This window comes from Thamnophis sirtalis, unplaced genomic scaffold (assembly GCF_051295495.1).
Source record: "Thamnophis sirtalis isolate CommonGarterSnake01/CBP01778 unplaced genomic scaffold, rThaSir2_p1.2 scaffold_7, whole genome shotgun sequence".
Lineage (NCBI taxonomy): Eukaryota > Metazoa > Chordata > Lepidosauria > Squamata > Natricidae > Thamnophis > Thamnophis sirtalis.
Window position 1 is genome coordinate 24,262,626 of NW_028261387.1, and position 21,153 is coordinate 24,283,778.

Consider the following 21,153-nt stretch of genomic DNA (forward strand, 5'->3'; position numbering starts at 1 on the left):
CATTGTGGCGCGGTGTGTGGCAGAGAAGTGGCCCTTCCAGCGGGTTGAGGAGCGGTTAGAGCTCATCCCGGAGCCTGTGCAGCGCCGCATTGTCTACTGGTCCTTTCCCCGCAGTGAGCGAGAGATCTGTATTTGGGCTCCGGTGGGTGGAAGTGGCGACAGGAGGGTGATGCCATCCCCCCTTTCCTCCTCCATGCCCCCCTTTGCTTCCTGTCCCAGGGCTTCGGGTCACGGTCTCGTTGGAGTTCCTCCCTCCCTCCCGCATTCTTCAGGCGGACTCTGTTGGCTCCTTCACCTGTACAGTTGGGCGCCCTCCTCTTGCTTCAAGCCGCCCGAAACCTCCCCGTGAACCTTTCTTCCTCTTAAGTTTTCTTTATTCTCGTTCCCTCCATCAGTTCCCTAAGAATACAGCCTGGTTGGGCACCTTCCTTCTCCCTGCACCGGCCCTCCCCTCCTGGTAGCTTCTCCTCCTTTAAATCTCTTGTTGCCCGCTGTCAAGCCGCTTTTTTTCTTTTTGCCTCACCAGCCATAAACCTCACCGCACGTCACTGGCCTACATAATACATTATCAATCCTTCTGTCCGAGTTGAAGCGCTTTTAGAATGGCCAGATAATATTTGGAACAGGGACGTGCAGTCAGGGAAGGCAGGGCCTCATCACTGTCATCATGAAAAGAAAAATTAAAAGGAAAAAGGCTGAGGTAGTTGCTGCCAGAGTCACAGTGGATGACTCTGCTTAGTGCTTAACTGTTTAAAAAAGCCTTTTAAAAAAGTGCCCTTTGCAGGAGGAGGCGAGAGAACCATGTGCCTCATTTAGTCTATCTTTATGATCACTTGAGCAGAGTTAAGCAAGGGTTAAAAGGCGAAAAATTCCTTATGTAGAGGAGGCACGTGGTTCTGTCGCCTCCTCCTGTAGAGGGCACTTTTTTTAGATGCTTTTTTTAAACAGTTAAGCAGAGTCATCCATTGGGGACTCTGGCAGCAGCTAACCAAGCCTGGCTTCAGCAGCTCTTGCCTTTTTCTTTTTACATTTTTACATTTTCAGACAAGAGCAGAGTTGAGCATCTCTCCCTGTATGTGTTAGCTTATTATGCATTGATATGTAAGTGCAAATTATGACCTATGAAAAGAGTGGATTGTTGTATTTTTTGTTGGTGAAGTTTTAACAAGAGGAAAATATTTTGTCAGTGAAATTAATAGACTGTCAGCCATGAACAATTGTGGCATACATTAGTTATCTCTGTGGTTCCCATGGGCTGAATATGTTTTGTGCCATAAAACCTAATTATTGCTGCGTTTATAAAACTGATGATAGGTATGTTCCTGTTATGTTTTTTTAAACCCTATTTCCCAGCTTATCTGTGGTTAGGGGTCAAGAAAAGTTTTTCTATTGCTTTTTCTTTTAACTAAGTACGATAAAGAGAAAAGGCACACAATATACTTTTGTAGGATACCATTCTTTTAGGCTGATGAAATTTTGTGATCATAATTCTCCCCAAATGGCTGCAAGAAGATTTTGTTCATTCACAAATATGTTCAGCATGGGTTATAACAGACCTGCTATTTACGGCCCTTGGGCCACATCCAGCCCTTTGGCTGTCACTGTCTGGCCTGCTTGAGGTCAATTGGAAATTAGAAACCAAATGTAAATAAGTGCACAATAAAACTGCATTGGCTCCCCCCCCCAAATTGTATATATGCACGCATGCATTTACAACTCTACCATGTTACCCCAAAATAAGACCTAACCAGAAAATAAGCCCTAGCCTGATTTTTAGTCGCTCCTAATATAAGTCCTATCCAGTGGTGGGTTTCAATTTTTTTTCGAACCTACTCTGTAGGTGTGGCCTCCCTTGTGGGAGTGGCTTGCCGGCTATGTGACCTGGTGGGAGTGGCTTGCCGGCTGCGTTCTCTCTCTCTCTCTCTCTCTCTCTCTCTCCTTCCTTTTGTCTCTCCTACTCTGTGGGTGTGGCCTCCCTTGTGGGAGTGGCTTGCCGGCTATGTGACCTGGTGGGAGTGGCTTGCCGGCTGCGTTCTCTCTCTCTCTCTCTCTCTCTCTCTCTCTCCTTTTGTCTCTGTCCCTTTTTCCTTTTTTCTTTCATCTCTCACTTTTTCTTTCTTTTTTTCTTTCTTTCTTTTTCTCTCTCTGTGTGAGTCTGTGTGTGTGTGTGTCAGTGGTGGGTTTCAAATTTTTTTGGAACCTCTTCTGTAGGTGTGGCCTGCTTTCCGGGTCCACTGGTGGAACCTCTTCTAACCGGTTCAGTAGATTTGACGAACCAGTTGTACTGAACTGGTGCCAAATGGTAGGAACCCACCTCTGGTCCTATCCCAAAAATAAGCCCCAGTTAAGATCATCATCAGCCGAGGTAGGGTGTGGGTGGATGTGGCCAGCACCAAAGGCAGTGAGGGCACAGAGGCTAATGGTGTTTGGCAATAGCCACACCCAGCATAGTGCAGGCAAGTTGATTACCTATCCAAGCAGCAGGCAGAGGTGTGTGTGTGGGTGATCTGGATGTGTTTTCTGTGTCAGTGTTTAGCATTATAACATCCCCCCCTCCAATCAAATGTTTCTTTTGATTTTATAGACATTCACTGGGAAATTATGCCTAATAAAGTTTTTCTTAACAGTCTAAGATTTGGTGGTTTTTTATAAATGTAGTGCTTAATACCAAAGTAAACATATTTTATTGATATGTTTTTTTAGTATCTTATTTCTGTTTAATGTTTTATTCTCTTTCTACTATCTTAGGAATTACGCTTCAACTCTTTACATACTTCACAAATCTATTTTATCTTTTCCTTGGGTCCTAATTTTTTTTTGATACTTTATAATTTTGGATTTGTGTAAAATATTGAATCAATGCCTGTAATAAACTTGAACTTGTGGAATAAATGTTGCATTCTAAAGCAATCACTCTTTGAATCTTTCTTCTGTCTGCCTCTATACAATGGTAGATGTGGCAAAGCAAAATGCTAATTAAATTGAGCATTTTCAGACTGTAAGTTCACCTTTTGTGCAATAATGTCTGCAAGAGGAAACCTACACCGCAAGCAAATGTTTGGGTTAGAATTGCTCCTATAATGAGCTTTTCATGTTACTTCATGAAGTTTCCTAAATATGGATTAGGGTGGGATCTGGTTCTCCATTCTGCTCTACATGAATGAATGCTGCACATAGAAAGCTAGTGGAGAAAACATCCCTCTCTCCCAAATATAAAGATAGCAAAAGTAGGAATTTATACTCCATTTTTGAACTGTTTTATTTGTAAGTAAAACTTACAAATCTGACATATCAGACATAAAGCTTTTATGTGCAGGATATTTAAGTTATGCATTTAGATTTAGGTTAGATTTGGAAGAAGCTTGTGAGAAGCAGTTTATATTGTGACTTGAAAAGTGTCTTTTGGGGTGGGATTTTAGTGAGGAAATCCAAACTGCTGTCATTTTATTTCTTTCCCACCTTTTTAATTTTTTTTTACAAATAAATAACTCAAGCTAGCAAACATATCCAACATACGTACCTTCTTCCTCCTATTTTTTTCACAACAACCCTGTCAGGTGGGTTGGGCTGAAAGAGAGTGACTGGCCCAAGATATGCACAGTATTGCCTTGCCTTGCAGAAAGATGGTCAACAAGCAAATTTAATACGTAAATAAGTTTAAATAAATCAATACTGTATTATACTACATTGTTGTCATAAACAAATCTCTGCTAGACGCTGTTCAATTATCTTTCAATAGGAAGGTATTACGCTGTATTGCAATGGAATGTGAAAGATTTTAAAAGACATAACAGAAACTCAAAGTAATTGTTCACTTGAAATAAGACCCTTGTTAAAAGAAGCAATACAGTTTCTTCCCTATTGTGGAGATATACATCGATAAAAAGGTGTTTACTTACTAATCAAAACTTGCATTCATGAGTTGGAGGAGATAATCTTGTTTTGTGAGTAAAATTTGCCAAGATGTAGTGAGTAGAACTGTGGGACTTTATTGACATGCATTCCTTAGACATAATCCGCTTTCTGTATTAGAGCTTTCCTTGTGTAGCATTTCCTTTGCACTTTTAGGCAAAATCCCAGGTGCTCTGAACTGGCTCCTGCTGCAGATTGTATCAGTCCATCATGAGTTTTCAGTCATCACTGCTTGTAGTTGTGTGGCTTTAATAAAAGGGACTATTCAAAGTCCAGTTACTCCTCAAAAGCTTATCTAGAAATTACTTCTAACACGTAAGGAAATATTTTGCAATCAAAACATAAAACGTTTTCATTTATGGGTAGGACCTCCTGTCATTTTCATTATAGACCATTGAAATTCACAGATCTTTGGATAATTTGTTCTGATCTTTACTGTGATTTGGTATGTTCAATGTAGAGCTCTAATACAGAGGCAGCTGAAAAAAAATAGTATGCTTGAATATTGTATTATTATACAATAATATGTATAATAATAGATGGCTAGATAAACTATTATAAAGGACTATGATAAACTATATTTTCATTTTTTTTTCATTTTAACCACTCAATCTGCTTATAGGGAGATGGATGACATACAAATTTATTAAATAAATTTTATGAAGTATTTATATTTTTCCTTAAGCTTAACAATGGTATTATATTAAAAATATATTGTATTGATAGGCTGCATTCTATCTTAGGCAAAATGTTTGACAGGCCTTATGCACATTATGATACACATTGTTAAACAAATCTGCTATAATTTATAATTACTGTTGTCTTTTTATCAGGTACAGAGTAATACAGGATGGGATTTTATTTTCAAATATTAGTTTCTGTAGAGATGAACAATTCTTCACTACGTAAGATTCCATACAAAAGGCATTTACACTTAGTTTTTGATCTATGAATTTTGACACTATATTTTTTTCAGCTTACTTGGATGAAATAGTATGAAAAATATTCCTGATTATTTGTCTTTCTATTAATAAATAGACATACAATTTGTTTTCAGGCAATGGAATATAAAGGTTGGGCAGATACCCTTTTCCTTGCACAATTTACACTCTCTTGTGTGATGGGGTAAGAATACTTTATTTTTGGCTTCTCCAATGCATTAAAGTCTTTCTGGCAACTTTATTTTAGTGTATAGTATTTTCTGATATAATCAAATACAGCAGGCAGGTAGAGCATAAGAAAACAATTATTGTTGATATACAATACCTCATGCCCATTTCAGTAGCTTTAAACTCTTAACACAAATATAATAGCAAAAAGGGGCAATGGCCGATTCCAGTATATCCCTTGGAATATATTCTGGATTGTTTTTATTATAGTTCTTCTGGAGTAAATCTAGAGTGAGATTTTAAAGGTAAAAAATCCTTCCTTCTCCTCCTCAATGAATTTGTGTCACATCCTCCCAATAATTGATAGATATCCTGACTGTTCTGACACTGCTTATCTCCAGTGGCTGCTTAAGGACAAACAGACTGATTACAGTGCAGGTGGCTAGATTCTACATAGCAGCACTGGGGAATTGTCCGAAACACGTGATTAATCCACCATAGCTATTTTACACAACTAATGTAGCAAACCCTTTTGCATTACTGCTCTTTTGCATTTTAGTAATTAGTGACTATGGGCTTCACAGTTGGATTGATTTATAGTATAGTTAGGCCATGTGTAACTAACATATTGGATGCCAAATTGTGATTTTAATATAGATTTTAATTGCTATTTATTATTTTATTCTAGAATTTTTAGCTGGCTATTCCTTGAGTGTTTCTATTTGTTCTGGTGTTTGACTGTAATAAACTTGGTCTTTTTTTTTTTTGAATTTTTGATAGGCCTCAAAGACTCTGGATCTTATTTCATAATAGATGTATGGATAATGACAATTGGGAATTTTGCTGCGGCATCAAATCACATCTAATGATTGTGGGGTCTCTAGAGACTCTAACCCATTATTGTTAAACATTCTTTCCAAAAATTCAGGAATTATGTAGTCAGTTTTTGGTTTCCCAAAAACTGACTACTCATCTGTCTTTGGTCCATGTCTGAATTATATTAAACCGATTGTAAAAATCTTGTTTATCTTATATAGGTTTATTCTGATGTATTCAACAGTACTTTGCACTCAGTATAACTCTGCCCTTACAACTACAATAGTTGGCTGTATTAAGGTAAGCTCTTTAAATTTTTAGAACCAATAAATAGGTATCTCATTTTGCAAGTTTTCTTCAAAAAACAGACCCAATTCAGCCCTACTTTTTTTCAGGGTACATATAGGAAAGAAAATCGTAGAAAATATTGTATTAGCCTGATATAGAAAAACTTGTGACCTGAATTGGCCTTTATGTATGTGAGAGAGAAATGGTAATTTTTGTTTAACAAATGCAGTATGTGTGGGAAAAGCTGACAGATGGAGGTGATGTGGTAGAGCTGTGGGGCTTCATGCAATTTCTTATAGAATTGTAACTACTTAAATTTAATTTTTAAGGTAATCAGATTGCATTTGTTTCTTTTACTGGTGGGACAGCATTTGTGATTTTTTTCTTCATTGTTTTATAAATATTTTAAGTATTATGGCAATTTATGGACATAATATCTTCTATTTGACAAGTCTACTTAAACACTCTGTTTAAAAGCTTAAATTCTGTTTATTTGTTTACTTCCAGAATATACTAATAACTTACATAGGAATGTTCTTTGGAGGAGATTATATTTTCACATGGACAAATTTTGTAGGATTAAATATTAGGTAAGAAAAGTAATCTACCTTTTAAAGAAATAAATGGACTAATTATACAAGTTAATTATGGATTTTATGAAAAGGTGCGTGAAAATAAATCTTATGGAACTTGGAAATATATTACATTTAAGGAACTGTTAACATTAATACTATGATATACTTTTCATATATTGGTACACATTTTTGGAGCTGCAGATGAAAATGTAGGGAATATATGTGTGTATATGTAGGTTCCACCACAAAAGCGCGTAGGACAAAATCGCGCTCGACAAAAGCGTGCTGTGACGTCATCACAGCGCGACGAAAAAGTTCGAAAAATGTAAAAATAAAGCGAAAACCTTACCCTAAGCCCTCCAAATCTAACCCTAAACCTAACCCTAAACCTAACTCTTAACCTAACCCTAAACCTAACCCTAAACCTAACCGTTAAAGTAACGAAAAACCTAACGCTAACCCTTAACCTAACCCTAACGCTAATGCTAACGCTCTAAAGCTAACCCTAACCCTTAACCTAACCCTAACCCTAACCCTAACCCTTACCTTTATGTGAATCGGCTTGCTTTAATTTAATTTTTATTAATTTTTATTTGAATTTTTCGATCTTTTTCGTCGCGCTGTGATGACGTCAAAGGCGCGCTTTTGTCGATCGCGCTTTTGCCGTCCGCGCTTTTGACGGGTCACGGTATATGTATGTATATGTGTGTGTGTGTGTGTGTGTGTGTGTATATATATATATCAAATCCCAGTAAGGGTATGGCTAGCTGATGAGAGCTAAATAGCTTGAAATAGATCTATACTGGTCTCCCTTTATTTATTTATCAGCAGAAATTAAAAAAACAACATTTATATATATATAAAGATTTTTTACAACCCCTGGTAAGCCCCAATTATGGGAGGAAGCTAACTGCTTCCATCATCTGTCTATCGGCTTGTCACAAGAGTCCATCACGACAGAAACCCAATATTTTTACTGTTGCCTTTGTTATATTTTGTGTTTTTTTATTTTATTTGTGCTGATAAATAAATAAAGGGAGACTAGTATAGATCTATTTCAAGCTATTTAGCTCTCATCAGCTAGCCATACCCTTAGCTAGCCATACCCAGGTTCAAATCCCAGTAAGGGTATGGCTAGCTGATGAGAGCTAAATAGCTTGAAATAGATCTATACTAGTCTCCCTTTATTTATTTATCAGCACAAATAAAAAATAAAAAATAAAAAATAAAACACACACACACACACACACACACACACACACATATATATATATATATAGTATTTGTGCTGATAAATAATGGAAGTAGTGATCTTCCTCCCATATTTGGGCATATTGGGGGTTGTAAATTATATACATACATACATACATATACATATACATACACACACACACACACACACACACAGAGTATATACCAAAATATGAAATGTATTCGAATATGCTACTGTGCTGCCTGATACTACTGAATATATTGAAGATCTTTGTTGTCTGAATGATATTCGTAGGCGTTGCTTGCCTTCTGGGATTATTTAATCATACGACTGCTAGTTAACTAATTGTTTTTTATTGGTATATGAGTTTTAAGTTTGTTCACACCGGTGTCTGTTTTTTCTGCTATGAGTTTTTCTTATCTCAAAAAGTGTATAAATGATGTAATTCAAGGATATAGCCCACTCATAGTGCAATAGGTGGCAAATAAATTTAATAAACACATAAATAGCAGAAAAACAATGACATATCTCATTTGGGTACTGTGTAAACTTTTAATTTGCTCAGTCTGGCCTTATGTGGGTTGGAATGAAAGCCTTATAAGATCAACATATATACTAAATTATTTCTGAATCAAAGCTTGATTAAGAAATTAAAAATGAATTGGAATTAAAAGAAATTGGAAGACTGGAATTAGAAAGATCTTAATATGAAGTTAACTTTAAATCAACAATTCTGATAAAATTTCATTTTTTATGTAATCAAGTTCAAGTATTAAAATATGGAGGTTTTTTTCATTGGCTATTTATAGATGGCTGTTAAAATTTTCTTCTAGTATTCACTATTGTCTTAAATGGGAACAACTTCTGTAACTTCTAGAGTACTGGTGGGAACATCCCAACATGCCTCTGACATATACTCACAACATGCCCTCATAATCAAATCCTTCTATCCATCACCATATCCACAGTACAGAATGAATTGAAATAATTCCACTTTTGTTTCTATGTCTGAAATAAAATGTGGTAAATATATGCAGTTTCTGTGAAGGAAGAAATGCAAATTGGACTGTGGGTGTGTGTGGGTGAGGAGAAATGATATCTGGCTGGGGAACACAAAGAATTTAGTGAGGGTCTTGTGGGTGTCCATGGCTGCTACTGTATTGACCACTAATTTAATATTTCATGAAGACATTTTTGTTTATTAATTCTAAATGCTAATGTTTTGCAGTATTGCTGGAAGCCTCGTATATTCCTACATCACTTTTACAGAAGAACAAATAAATAAACAGTCTGAAGCTAGCATCAAGATGGACATTAAAGGGAAAAGCGCTGTATGACAAAAGGCATGCTTACCAGAGTAACTCTCACTTTTTAGCAAGATGTTGACAAATCACTGTAGTATGCAGTCTCTGAATGGAATTGGATGGTTACTTCGTATTTGCACAATCTGAAGATTGCCACATTTGGAATCAATTATTTATACTGGACTGCACATACGATGAATAGATTGCATATAGGCTGCAAGGAATTATATATGTAGTGAAACAGGATTAATAATCTCAAATGCAGCAAGTGTTGTTGGTCTAGATTGGGTGCAGCAAGAAAATGCATCATTGAAATCAAGCAAGCCTATTGTTCAGACTCTCATGACTTTGGCTTGTTGATCCCTTCCAACTTTAACTGCATTTTCCTTGAAGTCATGCAATCTGTGTGAATGAAATGTAGTTCCTACATCTCATTGCATGAAGCTGTATATAAATAAGATGATACTCTAAGCTGCAGTTTATGGGGAAGGTAGACCTACATTCACAATCAACAGAAATGTTACCCAAACAAATGTCCATCTAATTTTTTTTCCCTGAACCTAGCGAAGCACTTTTAAGTGTGTGTTACACATTGTTTGGGTTATCTTGGTCAGAATTGTTTTTAAACCTTTATAGACTTATCAGTACCTATTACAGATAAAGAACAGATAAATGTTCTAAAGAGTAAGGTTTTAAATGCAGTTTTCTCCTGAAGAAATGAGGAAAAGCAAACTACAGTGCTAAAATGTGGGTGTTTTCCCCAAGTAAAAGGTTTTCTTTTATTTACTTGGCTTTTTTTCTATACAATCAGAATCCTTTTTTAAATAAAAATCTCATCACTGGTTTTTTTTTAAAGGTGGTAGCTTTTTAAAAGATTGTTATAAATGAGAGTTTGCCCTTTGGTGATTTAAGTGTTTTGAAATGCACATTTATTTCTTGGAAAAAATAGTTTTGCAAAAGTTTATTGCAAGCTTTTTGAATATAGAAAAAGCATGCAGTTGGAAGTTATACCCCCAGTCTATCAAGTCTAGCTTCCTTTTTGAAATAGGTTTACATATCATGCTAAATCATTAAACAGGTCCCATTTTGAAGAAAGTGAATTCTGGGGTGTTCGCTTTGATGTGGTTGAAGCTGTTTTCAAAGGAACCTCACCAGCCTTGCAAATGAAGCTTTTGTATCTGTGTGGGGTTTTCATATTGTTGCAAAGCAAATCAGATTTACAATGTTGTAAACACAACATTGTACACAGCAAACTTGTAAACACAAGTCTTTAAAAGAAATGATAGTATATTCTACTATCAGTTGCCCTATCATAGGCCTCACACCCATTTACACTGAAACATGAGAAAAACTGTAGTATCTGGATAGTGTTTATCCAGAAAATTCTGAATTTTAAGGAGCTGTCAAATTGAAAAATGGCTCAAATCAAAATATTCTGCTGAATGAAATCCAGTTTGCTTTTCACTAAAGAAAACCTAGCTTCAGTTTATTTGACTCAGTGAACCACAAATTCCTGGCCTTGTATATAGAGAGATTGCAAAATATAAAAAATCTCTTTTAAACATTAAAGACATTGTAAAGGAGAACTCTGTGAGATTGGCAGCCAAAAATCTATGGTAGATGGTAGGACACTTTTTTTTGACTAACAAGATTTTATTAAAAGGCACATGCTTTCATGAATTTTAGCTCACATTTGCAATATTAAAACAAAACAACCCCAGAATCAACTCACATAAAATATCTTCAGGCTTTCTAAGGTTTAACAAACACAAAAGATTTTAATACATTACTATTACTAATTCATGAGGTACTTATAATTTGTCCCACATGTAACTTGCATATGCATAATTACCCTTTTCTCTCCACTTGCTGCATTTTCTTTTCTTTTCAAATCCTCCTTCTGTTTATCCACTTCATGCATCCGATAAAGTGAGTACAACTCATAAAAGCTTATGTCTTTTAATAAAACTTGTTAATCACCTTTTCATTATTAAAAACATTCTAAAGCATTACAGTTTTTCTAAATTTCAAAAAGAAATAAGGTTAAATACTAAAATTATCAGAACTGAAAAGATTTCTCATCCAAGATGCTGAGATTGTAAGTGAATATCTTCCTAAGGAAACATTTCCACCCTTTTGTTCTACTGCCAGGACAAATCCTGGTTCATGACTTTGCATGTAAGGTACAGTTATGTCCTTAATGGGTTTGTGGGTTAAATTTAACTCTAAATTGAAGTCTGTGAAACAGGTAAATCTTACATATTCTGTGTTAAATATGCAGTCATTCCTGATCTGGCACCAAAAGCCAAATTATGTGTACTGGAGACATTATTTAGCATGTAATTATTATTGTTTTGCATATTTATGCTTTTTGTTAGAGGAGGGGGGCAAAGAACTATGCTGGACATTGTAACAACACTAACAAGAAATCCTACTCCAGCAGTATGTTGCTGTCTGGGATCGCACAGATTGTTTGCCGCACTTTAAAATACATTCTCTTAGCCTTAAACTGTTGAAAGTAAACACAGAACTTCAGAATGCATACTTGTAATATGCAGAGTGGGTAACTGACAGTTGTTCTGGAATAGTCTAATGTAAAACAGAAAAGAGAATCCTGGAGCTTCACAGAAACATGATGGTCTTGAGCCTTTTTTGCAGCCTCGGAAATACTCTCATCCATAATGTTGCAAATTAATTGCTGTTTTGAGATATTAAGTACAAGTGCACTTCATATCTTCTATAGGTTTACTGCAATTTGGAAAACAAGCCCTGTATTCCCCATAATGAGACACCCCCTCTCAACAATTAGCAATAGGCGCTTTGTAAGCTTTGGCCAGTAAGAACATTGTCCATTCAATCAAGAAGCAACTTTTTAAATGTTATGGGCTCCATGCTGTCTTAGCCAGCAACAATTTGGGGAGGGGGGGATAGAGGGGGGAATAGTGAAATTTGGATTACGTCACCCTTTTCCTTGTTTACATATTTTTTTCGGAGGGTTGTTTTCAATTTTAAATCATGAAAGATTTTCCTTCATTTATTACTGCTTTGCCGTTGAATTTAAACACTATGATTGTAGCTGGGTTTGCACATCACAAAAGTGTCAGTTCTACAGAGAGATGTGTAGTTTCTCCAACTGCTATAAATCATCAGAACCAATATTTTAATCAAAATGATTTAACTATAGATTTTGCACCTGCCAGCTATTTAGAAGAATGAACTATCTTGACTTTGAAGGTAGATTAAAGGGATCTATTATATTAGAATTTTATTTTCTTGTCTACTTATGCTGGCTTGTTAAGTAGATAATGGTAGCATTTAGGTGATGCAGGCTAAAAAATGGATTACTTCGCACACAGCTGCCTTCGTCTACTGTTACCTTGATTATACTGTGCACCAAAATTGTCATAAAATGCTTGTGGACAATTTATGCAAATAAACATGTAGAATAAGGGATGCTGTTAGACTGGAATTCTCATAATTCAGTCAAATTATTGTATTTTTGCTAACTTGCTCTACTGAGGCAGTTGCTCTCAGGTACTTGTTAGACAAAATGTTAATCTACTGGATAGATTTACTGCCATATTAAATAGTTCTCAGTTCATTTGCTTTTTTGTAATATACACATTTTTAGTGCCAAGTTTTAGAAAATATATATATACTGCCTAGGTAAGCAAGTCTTATAGTTTTATTTTCTACACTGTTAAACTTCCTGTTACTATTTTTCCTATATAGAACAATTTAGCATTAGGAATAAACATTTTTAATGTATAACTTTTATGTGCTATGTATTTTTGTACTGGCTTAAATAAATCTAGATTGTCTCCATTTACATTTTTTTTCTGGCTTTTATAAGACTTCCAATATTTTAGTGACAATAGATTTAGGAATGCTATAATTTAGGTATTATACTATTAATTATCTGAGGCTTTGGCACCACTTTTTAATGAACTCTTAACGATGTAACAAATTCAATAGTACTTCCCTCTCATTTGTAAATCGTCATCTGTATTTTATTTTATTTTTTACAAATAACTCAAGGTGGCAAACATTCAGCACACCTTCCTCCTCCTATTTTCCCCACAACAACCACTCTTGTGAGGTGAGTTGGACTAAGAAAGGTGAATTGGGTCCTCTGAAGTATGATGTATAATATGTGAGAAAGCCTGGAGTTGTCTTCCAGATACATATACATCCTCCACACTAAATTGGTATATGCCACTTCAAGGACTTTGTTATTTCTCTCTTCAAAAAAAGTAGATGTAGTTTTTAATATTGAGAAAATATTTTAGGATATATGAATAAAAGCATCTCTTCATCACATTGTGAAGTGGTTGAGCTGGCCCAGAGAAACCTGTGTTCAGACTGACCTTCAGCGGGTTATTAAACCATCATTCAGTTCAACCTACCTTACAAGATTGCTGTTTCAATAAAAAAATCACCCAGTGTAAGTTTCCTACCTTAAACCTTTCGAGAAAAATAGGCTATATATTTAACAAATGAGTACAATCTATTTAAAAAGGCCAAATTGTTTTTGTAATGTTGCCAAGAAAACTACCTGTTTTCCCCAAAATAAGCCCTCCCTGGATAATAAGCCCAGTTGGGCTTTTGAGCGCATGCACTGTAATAAGCCCTCCCCCCAAAATAAGCCCTCCCTGAAAATATTGCAACACAGCAGCAGCCATGAAGTGACCATGCTCGCCGCTGCCTCCACCTCAAAAATAATAAGTTCTCCAGTGCACTGCTCGGAGAGTCCAATAGTGGGTTAACACAGCCTATCTGCCCTTGGACTGAGTGATGTTTTTCTGTTGACCACGCCTCCCTTTGCCTCTGCATGCTCAGTTTGAAAACTCAGTCCGCCCGTTGGGACTGTTTTGGGAGTGCTCCAGTCTAAGGTCAGATAGGCTGGAAAGTTTTCCACTTTGGACCACGTTTGGCTTCTTAATTTAGAGAATTATCTATCTACTACAAGAACTGTCAGATTGATTGGAGGTTTGTGTCGCTTTAAGGGGGCACCCAGGCCTCCTCTGCAGCTGCTGGTTGCAAGCACTTCAGCGGACTGTAAACCCTCGCCCAGCGGCTGCTGGCAAGCGGCAGGGGTGGTGGGAGATCTTCCCAACCTGAGCCCAGGGGTTTAAAAAACCCCAACCGAGGTTCTGGGAGCCTGCAGGCTTCTTAGCTGCTGGCCATCTCGGCTCTCAACTCTGCCCGGCAACAGCGGCGACGAAAACCTTTGCGCGCTTTTTTGGGCTGTGAGGCGAAAAAGCGGGAGGCAGCTGCGCTCGCACCCGCCATCATTTTGGATCGCTCCGGAGCGAGGCTGAGAATGGAGAAAGCAGGAGGAGCGGAGAACCCAGACAGCCCTAGCGGAGCTACATCCAGCCCTCAGCGACTGCAGAACACCGCAGGGAGGCTGGAGACTAGTCTGGGGAGCCAGCTAGTCTCTCCCTCCTGAGAAGAAGCTAAGTCTCAGGGACCCGAGGGCGGTGGGAGGAAGGAATCCGACCTACAGGCGGCCCTTCCCTCCTGAAGAATCTGCAAGCGTCATTTGAGCCATCTTTGGCCAGCGCGTGCCCATCCCAGTTCCAGCTAGCTTCCAGGCCCCGTAGGTGCCCTGAGCATGGCAGAGGAATGCAGGGAGGCCTTAGGGGAGCAGGCAGGGCCCTCCAGCAAGCGCAGCAAGCTGGATCCCTCAGCTAAAAAAGGCAAAGGGCACAAGGGCTCCAATGAAAGGTCTTCACCAGGAGCCACAGTGGATCCCAGGGAGGTCTCTAGGCCCCATCAGCTCGAACCTAGCCTGAACCATCGCAGCAGGGAGTTAGCTTCCCCTGATCGTGAGGCCCAATCCCCTGGGGACAGTGAATTTCTGTCTGGGGATGACTATAAGGCAAGGGATCCATCTCCAGAGGCTTCTTGGGGGTACCCTGACTCCCCTAGCTCCTCCATTGGGGAAGAACGTGACTCCATCCAGGATTCCCAGTGTGAAAAGGGTGAATCCAGGTCAGGCAGGGCTTGCCATCGCAGGCCCAGCAAGCAGAAACTGAAGAGGGGTAAAAGGCCTGCTCTCGGTTGAGATGAGGGAGGTGATTTCCTTAGCCATTTCTCAGGGGATAGCTGAAGGAATTAAGCACGGGCTCTCGCAAGGCCAAGGCCCCAAAGAAAAAGCGCCAACCTAAGGCCTCCACCTCCAGAGAGCCTGTATCCTCTTCTGGATCCTCCAGCCCATCTCATTCTTTCCAGTTCTGAGCAGGAGGAAGGGGAAATTTTTGTCCTTTCTGAAGACGAAGACCTTACCCCTGACAAACCGGCCTTCACTTCCATCTTGCACAAGGCCATGACGGCTACGGAGCTAGACCCCACTTCCAAGCCTGAGGCCACTCAGGCTTCTACATCCAAGGATCACAAACATGGCCTGTTCAAAGAAACAGTAGCAGCACCTGAGGTCATTCCAGTACCTGACCTCTTTATGGATGCGGTGCAGTGCCAGTGGCTACAGCCAGGCACGCTGACCAACCCCAGTGGGGGTGACAGGGCACTGTATGCCCTGGAGGGGAAGATGGAAGACATCCTGAAATTCCCTGAAGTAGATGCCCCGGTTGTGTCCCTGACTTCCAACTCAAACCTGCCAGCGGAGCTCCTAGAGGGACTAAAGGCAGAAGATAAGAGGTCGGAAAAGGCGTGCCAGAAAACACACATGGCGTCTGCCTGGGCCATTAAGGCATCCACCTCTGCTTCATTCTTTATCAGGGCCACCTTATTTTGGCTGCGCCAACTCAGATCTCGGCCGCCCCCCAGGAAGTCTAGATGGCACCATGAGCTGACCAAAATTATTACTGCTGTCGAGTACTCGGCGGATGCCACCTTGACAGCTGCCAAATTCTCATCCAGGGCCCTCGCCTCCAATATCACTTCATGCCGCCTCCTATGGCTTAGGCATTGGCAAGCTGAAATGAAAGCCAAATGGAAGCTGGCATCGGCCCCATTTAAGGGAGGCCTTCTGTTCGGAGAGGCTCTGTACAAGTTTGTCACCGAAACTAAAGACAAACGTAAAATCCTTCCTGCAACTCTTAAAAGGGATGACCGTAAAGAGGCAGGGTCCTTTCGTAAGAGACTTTACAGAAATCAGGAAGCAGGGCAATCTTCTCACCCTTCTTCCTACCAGAGATCCTTTCATGCAGGGGGGGATAGGCATCAAGACAGATCCTCCTTCGGTTCTCGTGCCAACCAATCCCAGTCTTCCTTTCGGAGACCATTCTGAGGAGGCGGAAACAACAGTGGTAGCTCCCGACCCTTTCGTAAGGGAAAGTGACGTTCGCAGGGATTCCCCTTATCGGAGGTCGGCTGCGACTGTATGCTGACAGGTGGGAGGAGATAACATCGGACAAGTGGGTCCTCAACACCATTCGGAGGGGCCTTGTCCTGGACTTTCTAACCTTCCCCCAGAGGAAGTTTCTTTGCTGCCCTACCCCCAGGAACCCAGAGAAGAGGGAGCGCATGAGAGCAGAAATCCGCCATCTCCTACAGATAGAGGCGATAGAGCCAGTCCCCAGGGATCAGCAGGGGAGGGGCTTCTACTCTATCCTATTTCTTGTGCCCAAGAGCTCAGAGGGGTGGAGGGCCATCTTGGACCTCAAAAGCCTGAATCAGCATCTGGCTTACAAGAGGTTCAAGATGCAGTCACTCCACTCCATCCTGGACTGTGTAAGGGAGGGGGACCTATTGACCTCAATAGATCTCAAAGAGGCCTACCTGCATGTCCCCATCCATGAGGCCCACAAGTGGTTCCTGAGGTTCTGTTTGGAAGGGAAGCATTATCAATACAGGGCGCTTCCCTTTGGGCTATCATCTGCGCCCAGAACATTCACCAAAATACTGGCAGTGCTAGCGGCTCACCTCCGCAGTCATCCGGTTCATCTGGAATGTTATTTGGACGATATAATTATTCATTCTCTCACCACCAAGCAGGCACACCGCGATGTCACTCTAACTGTGCAGACGCTGCAGCAACATGGCTTCTGTGTCAACATGGAGAAGAGCCAGTTCCGGCCGTCCACCTGTATGGGAGTCATCAACTCCACCTCCTGCCAGGTATTTCTCTCTCCAGACCGGCTGTCGAACCTGAGGCGCAGAGTGAAACACTGCAGCCTTGCCAGGTCGGTACTAATCATCCAGCTGTCCCAGCTCCTGAGGATGATATCGTGCCTGAAGGTGGTCCCCTGGGCTCGTCTCCACGCCAGGGAGCTGCAGTGGTTCCTGTTGCCCATGCAGAGGGCCAAGATCAGCAACTCACACAGGCGTGTTTGGCTCCCGCGAAAGGTGATCCGATCTCTGGCATGGTGGAGGTCCAAGGCAGTCAGGAAGGGCTGCTTGTTCAAGGAGCCAGAAAGACTAGTTGTCACCACAGACGCCAGTCTCCTGGGGTGGGGCGCCCATTGTCAGGGTCACCTAGCCCAAGGCCAGTGGACTCAGAGGGAGGCTGCTCACAACATCAATTGGCTGGAACTGAGGGCAGCCCGCCTCGCACTGCGAAGGTTCTCCGCTCTTGTAAAAGGGGCTCATGTTCTGTTAATGACAGACAATGTGGCGACCAAAGCACATATAAACCGACAGGGGGGCACTCGATCAAAGGCCCTCATGCTCGAGGCAGAAGCTCTTGGCAGGTGGGCGGAGCGTCATCTGGCTTCTCTCAGTGCAGATCACATCTCCGGCATCAGCAACTGGGAAGCAGACTGGCTGAGCCGCCAACGCATCGACCACTTGGAGTGGCGCCTGCACCCGGACCTGTTCCAGCAGATCGTGAGGAGATTCGGCAAACCGCAAGTAGACCTGTTTGCCACACACAACAACACACATCTTCCACGCTTCTTCAGTCACTATCATTCGCCCCTGGTGGAGGGAACAAACGCCCTGAGGTCAGTGTGGCCTCAGGGACTACTGTATGCCTTCCCCTCCACTTCCGCTCATTCCTCAGGTGGTGAACAAGCTCCTGGCCGAAAAGGCAGACCTCATCCTCGTGGCTCCCTTCTGGCCCAGAAGGCCCTGGTACGCAGACCTGGTCAGTCTCTGAGTTCAGAGACCGTGGCGAATCCCTCGGGACCAATCTTCCTCAGCCAGGGGGCCATCAGCCATCCAGAGCCCCAGTGGCTACAGCTAGCCGTTTGGCATTTGAGGGGGAACACCTGAGGAAACAAAAGTTCTCTGACCAGGTCATTCGAACGATACAAGCGTCCAGGAGACCTGCTACTACTAGAATCTACGATGCCACCTGGGCTGCTTTCAGTGGTGCAAGGCTAGAGACATAGAGGCCTCATCAGCCTCGATTCCTCAGACCCTAGACTTCTTGCAGGAGGGTCTAGATAAAGGACTTGCTGTTAGCACCCTTAGACGTCAGGTTGCAGTGCTGTCCACTATACTGGCCAGGGGCTCCTCCTGTTCTCTGAGTCAACATCCTCAGATCAAGAGCTTTCTTAAGAGAGCAGCGAACATCAGCCCTCCAGCTGTTCACCGGTATCCGTCATGGGACCTTCCATTTGTGCTTAAGGCCCTGACGAAAGCCCCATTTGAGCCTTTGCACACGACCAGTCTCCGCCACCTAACCATAAAAACGGCCTTCTTGGTGGCGATTACATCAGCACGCCGGGTATCCGAGCTGGCAGCCCTGTCTGTCAGGGAGGATCTGTGCGTGGTTCACCTGGACAGAGTAATTCTGAGACTTGATCCGTCCTTTACTCCGAAAATTAACTCTTTGTTTCACAGGACTCAAGAGATTATTTTGCCCAACTTCTGTCCCCATCCTTCTCACCCTAAGGAGCGTGAGTGGCACAAGTTGGACATGAGACGAGCCGTGTGCACGTATGTAAAGAGAACAAAAGACTTCTGCCGTTCAGAGGCGATCTTTGTCTCCTTCCTCCCTGCGTCTCTGGGCCACAAAGTCTCTTCACACACATTGGGTCGTTGGTTACGCGCTTGCATAAAGCTGGCATATGAGCACCAGGGCAAGACTGCTCCAAGCTGGGTCACCACACACTCCACTAGGAGCGCAGCAGCTTCTGCAGCCTGGGCGACCCAGGCTTCTATTCTGGGCATTTGCAGAGCGGCCACGTGGGCCTCCCCCACGGCTTTCATTAAAAACTATAAGATTGACACCTTTGCCTCAGCCGAAGCCTCTTTTGGCAGAAGAGTATTACAAAGAGTGGCTGAAATGCCAGAGGCTCCGGTGCTTCCCCACCCTGGGACTCAATAGCTTGGGCATGTCCTACTATTGGACTCTCCGAGCAGTGCACTGGAGAAAGACCGTTGGCTTACCTGAACAGTCATTCTCGGGGCACTGCGAGGAGAGTCCAAACTCGCCCGGGGTATTTTTTCTCTTACACGATGTGACTGTATTGACTGTAACTGATTACAGGACTGTCTCCTTCGTTTTCAAACTGAGCATGCAGAGAGAAAGGGAGGCGTGGTCAACATAAAAACATCACTCAGTCCAAGGGCAGATAGGCTGTGTTAACCCACTATTGGACTCTCCTCGCAGTGCCCCGAGAACGACCGTTCAGGTAAGCCAACGGTCTATCTCCCTGAAAACAAGGCCAAGTGCTTGTTTCGGGGGTCAAAAGAAGAAAAGACTGTCTTATTTTCGGGAAAACATGGCATAGAAGTGTCCATGAACTGAAGGTTTATGCAAAGTTATTATATAACACTTATTTTAAAAATAACGTCCTTATATATAATGTGGAAATTTTAATACTTTAGATAATGATTTAAACTTTTCCAGGTCTATATTATTAAGTTTCTATACAAACCAACAAAAATATATAGCTAATTGATATTTTATCTCAAGACTAGTTTGAACAATGGAGGAGTCTTGATTGCATCATCTGATTATAATCAGAAATAAAAAAGGGAATAAAGATAATTCCCACCTCCTGTTATATCTGAGTATTATTTCTCTTAACCATGATGAAGTTTGGTTAAGCACACATGAAGTGAACCAGTACCAACGCCGGTAGGAACCCACCCCTGTCTTAATCACAATAATCACATTCCATTATTCTATCTTTATTGAATTTCTAGGTACCTGTGACAACCCTTGAGAATAAACTAAAGAGTACTTTTGAAGATGAAAAGTACTAGATTCTACCTAAAAATGATTTGTTTTCTGCCAACTTACCCAACCTTGCATGAAACCCTATTGTACTGTACTATAATTGCACCACAGCAAGCAATTCAAATAAGACATCAAACTAGGAAGATAATAGGTCATTCTTTAGAATTGTTTTATTTCCTGTTTCTATTTTATATAAAACACACCTATAAAATAGAAACATGACACAGTTTAGCATTTTACTGATTTTCCATGCAAATTGTCATAAAGTAGAAACCCTTTGATTTTTAAAATAATTTCCTAACATCTTATTAACTCCAGGTACTATAATTTTTAAATTTGTACTTATATGAATATAGCCTTATAAGATCCTGGCTTTACCAAATTCTTCCTTATTAAATCAGTTACAAGTTTTCATTTTTCTTTACTGAAGATTTGAATAAATCTTAAAAAAATCTATAAAACAAATTCTATCTGGACTAGTAATTTATCAATACTTCTAATAGCGATCTCCATTTTTTATTACAACAATTAATTGAACTCTATATTCTATTGTACGTCAGGAAATGATTATATTTTATTGGTAAATACCCTCAACAAAAATATTCAGACTTGGATATTACAGATCTAATTTCACAGCAAGAATGCATACATCTGTTTTTTCTATTTTTTTTAAAAAACCCTATTAAATATCTGAAGTTTAGTTTGAAACTAGTGTGAAGCACATAATTTTTTCAAGTGCAAAGGTTTGCTAAAACTATTATTGAACAATTCAAGTATTCTCGCCCATATTAAGCAGCATTTTCACATTCTCTTAAAAGAAACAAATTCCACTCGTAAG

General features: G+C 40.5%; 1 protein-coding gene across 1 annotated transcript in view; it reads left to right on the forward strand.

The window, feature by feature from the left end:
* Nucleotides 1-13,042, forward strand: part of SLC35D1 (solute carrier family 35 member D1) — a 28,712-nt gene extending 15,670 nt beyond the window's left edge. Inside the window, exons 9-12 of the mRNA XM_087719502.1 lie at nucleotides 4,970-5,037; nucleotides 6,059-6,137; nucleotides 6,633-6,715; nucleotides 9,142-13,042. Of these exons, the coding sequence (XP_087575628.1) occupies nucleotides 4,970-5,037; nucleotides 6,059-6,137; nucleotides 6,633-6,715; nucleotides 9,142-9,250 (339 nt within the window). The 3' untranslated portion in view covers nucleotides 9,251-13,042. The remainder of the gene's footprint in view (nucleotides 1-4,969; nucleotides 5,038-6,058; nucleotides 6,138-6,632; nucleotides 6,716-9,141) is intronic.
* The last annotated feature ends 8,111 nt before the right edge of the window (nucleotides 13,043-21,153 follow it).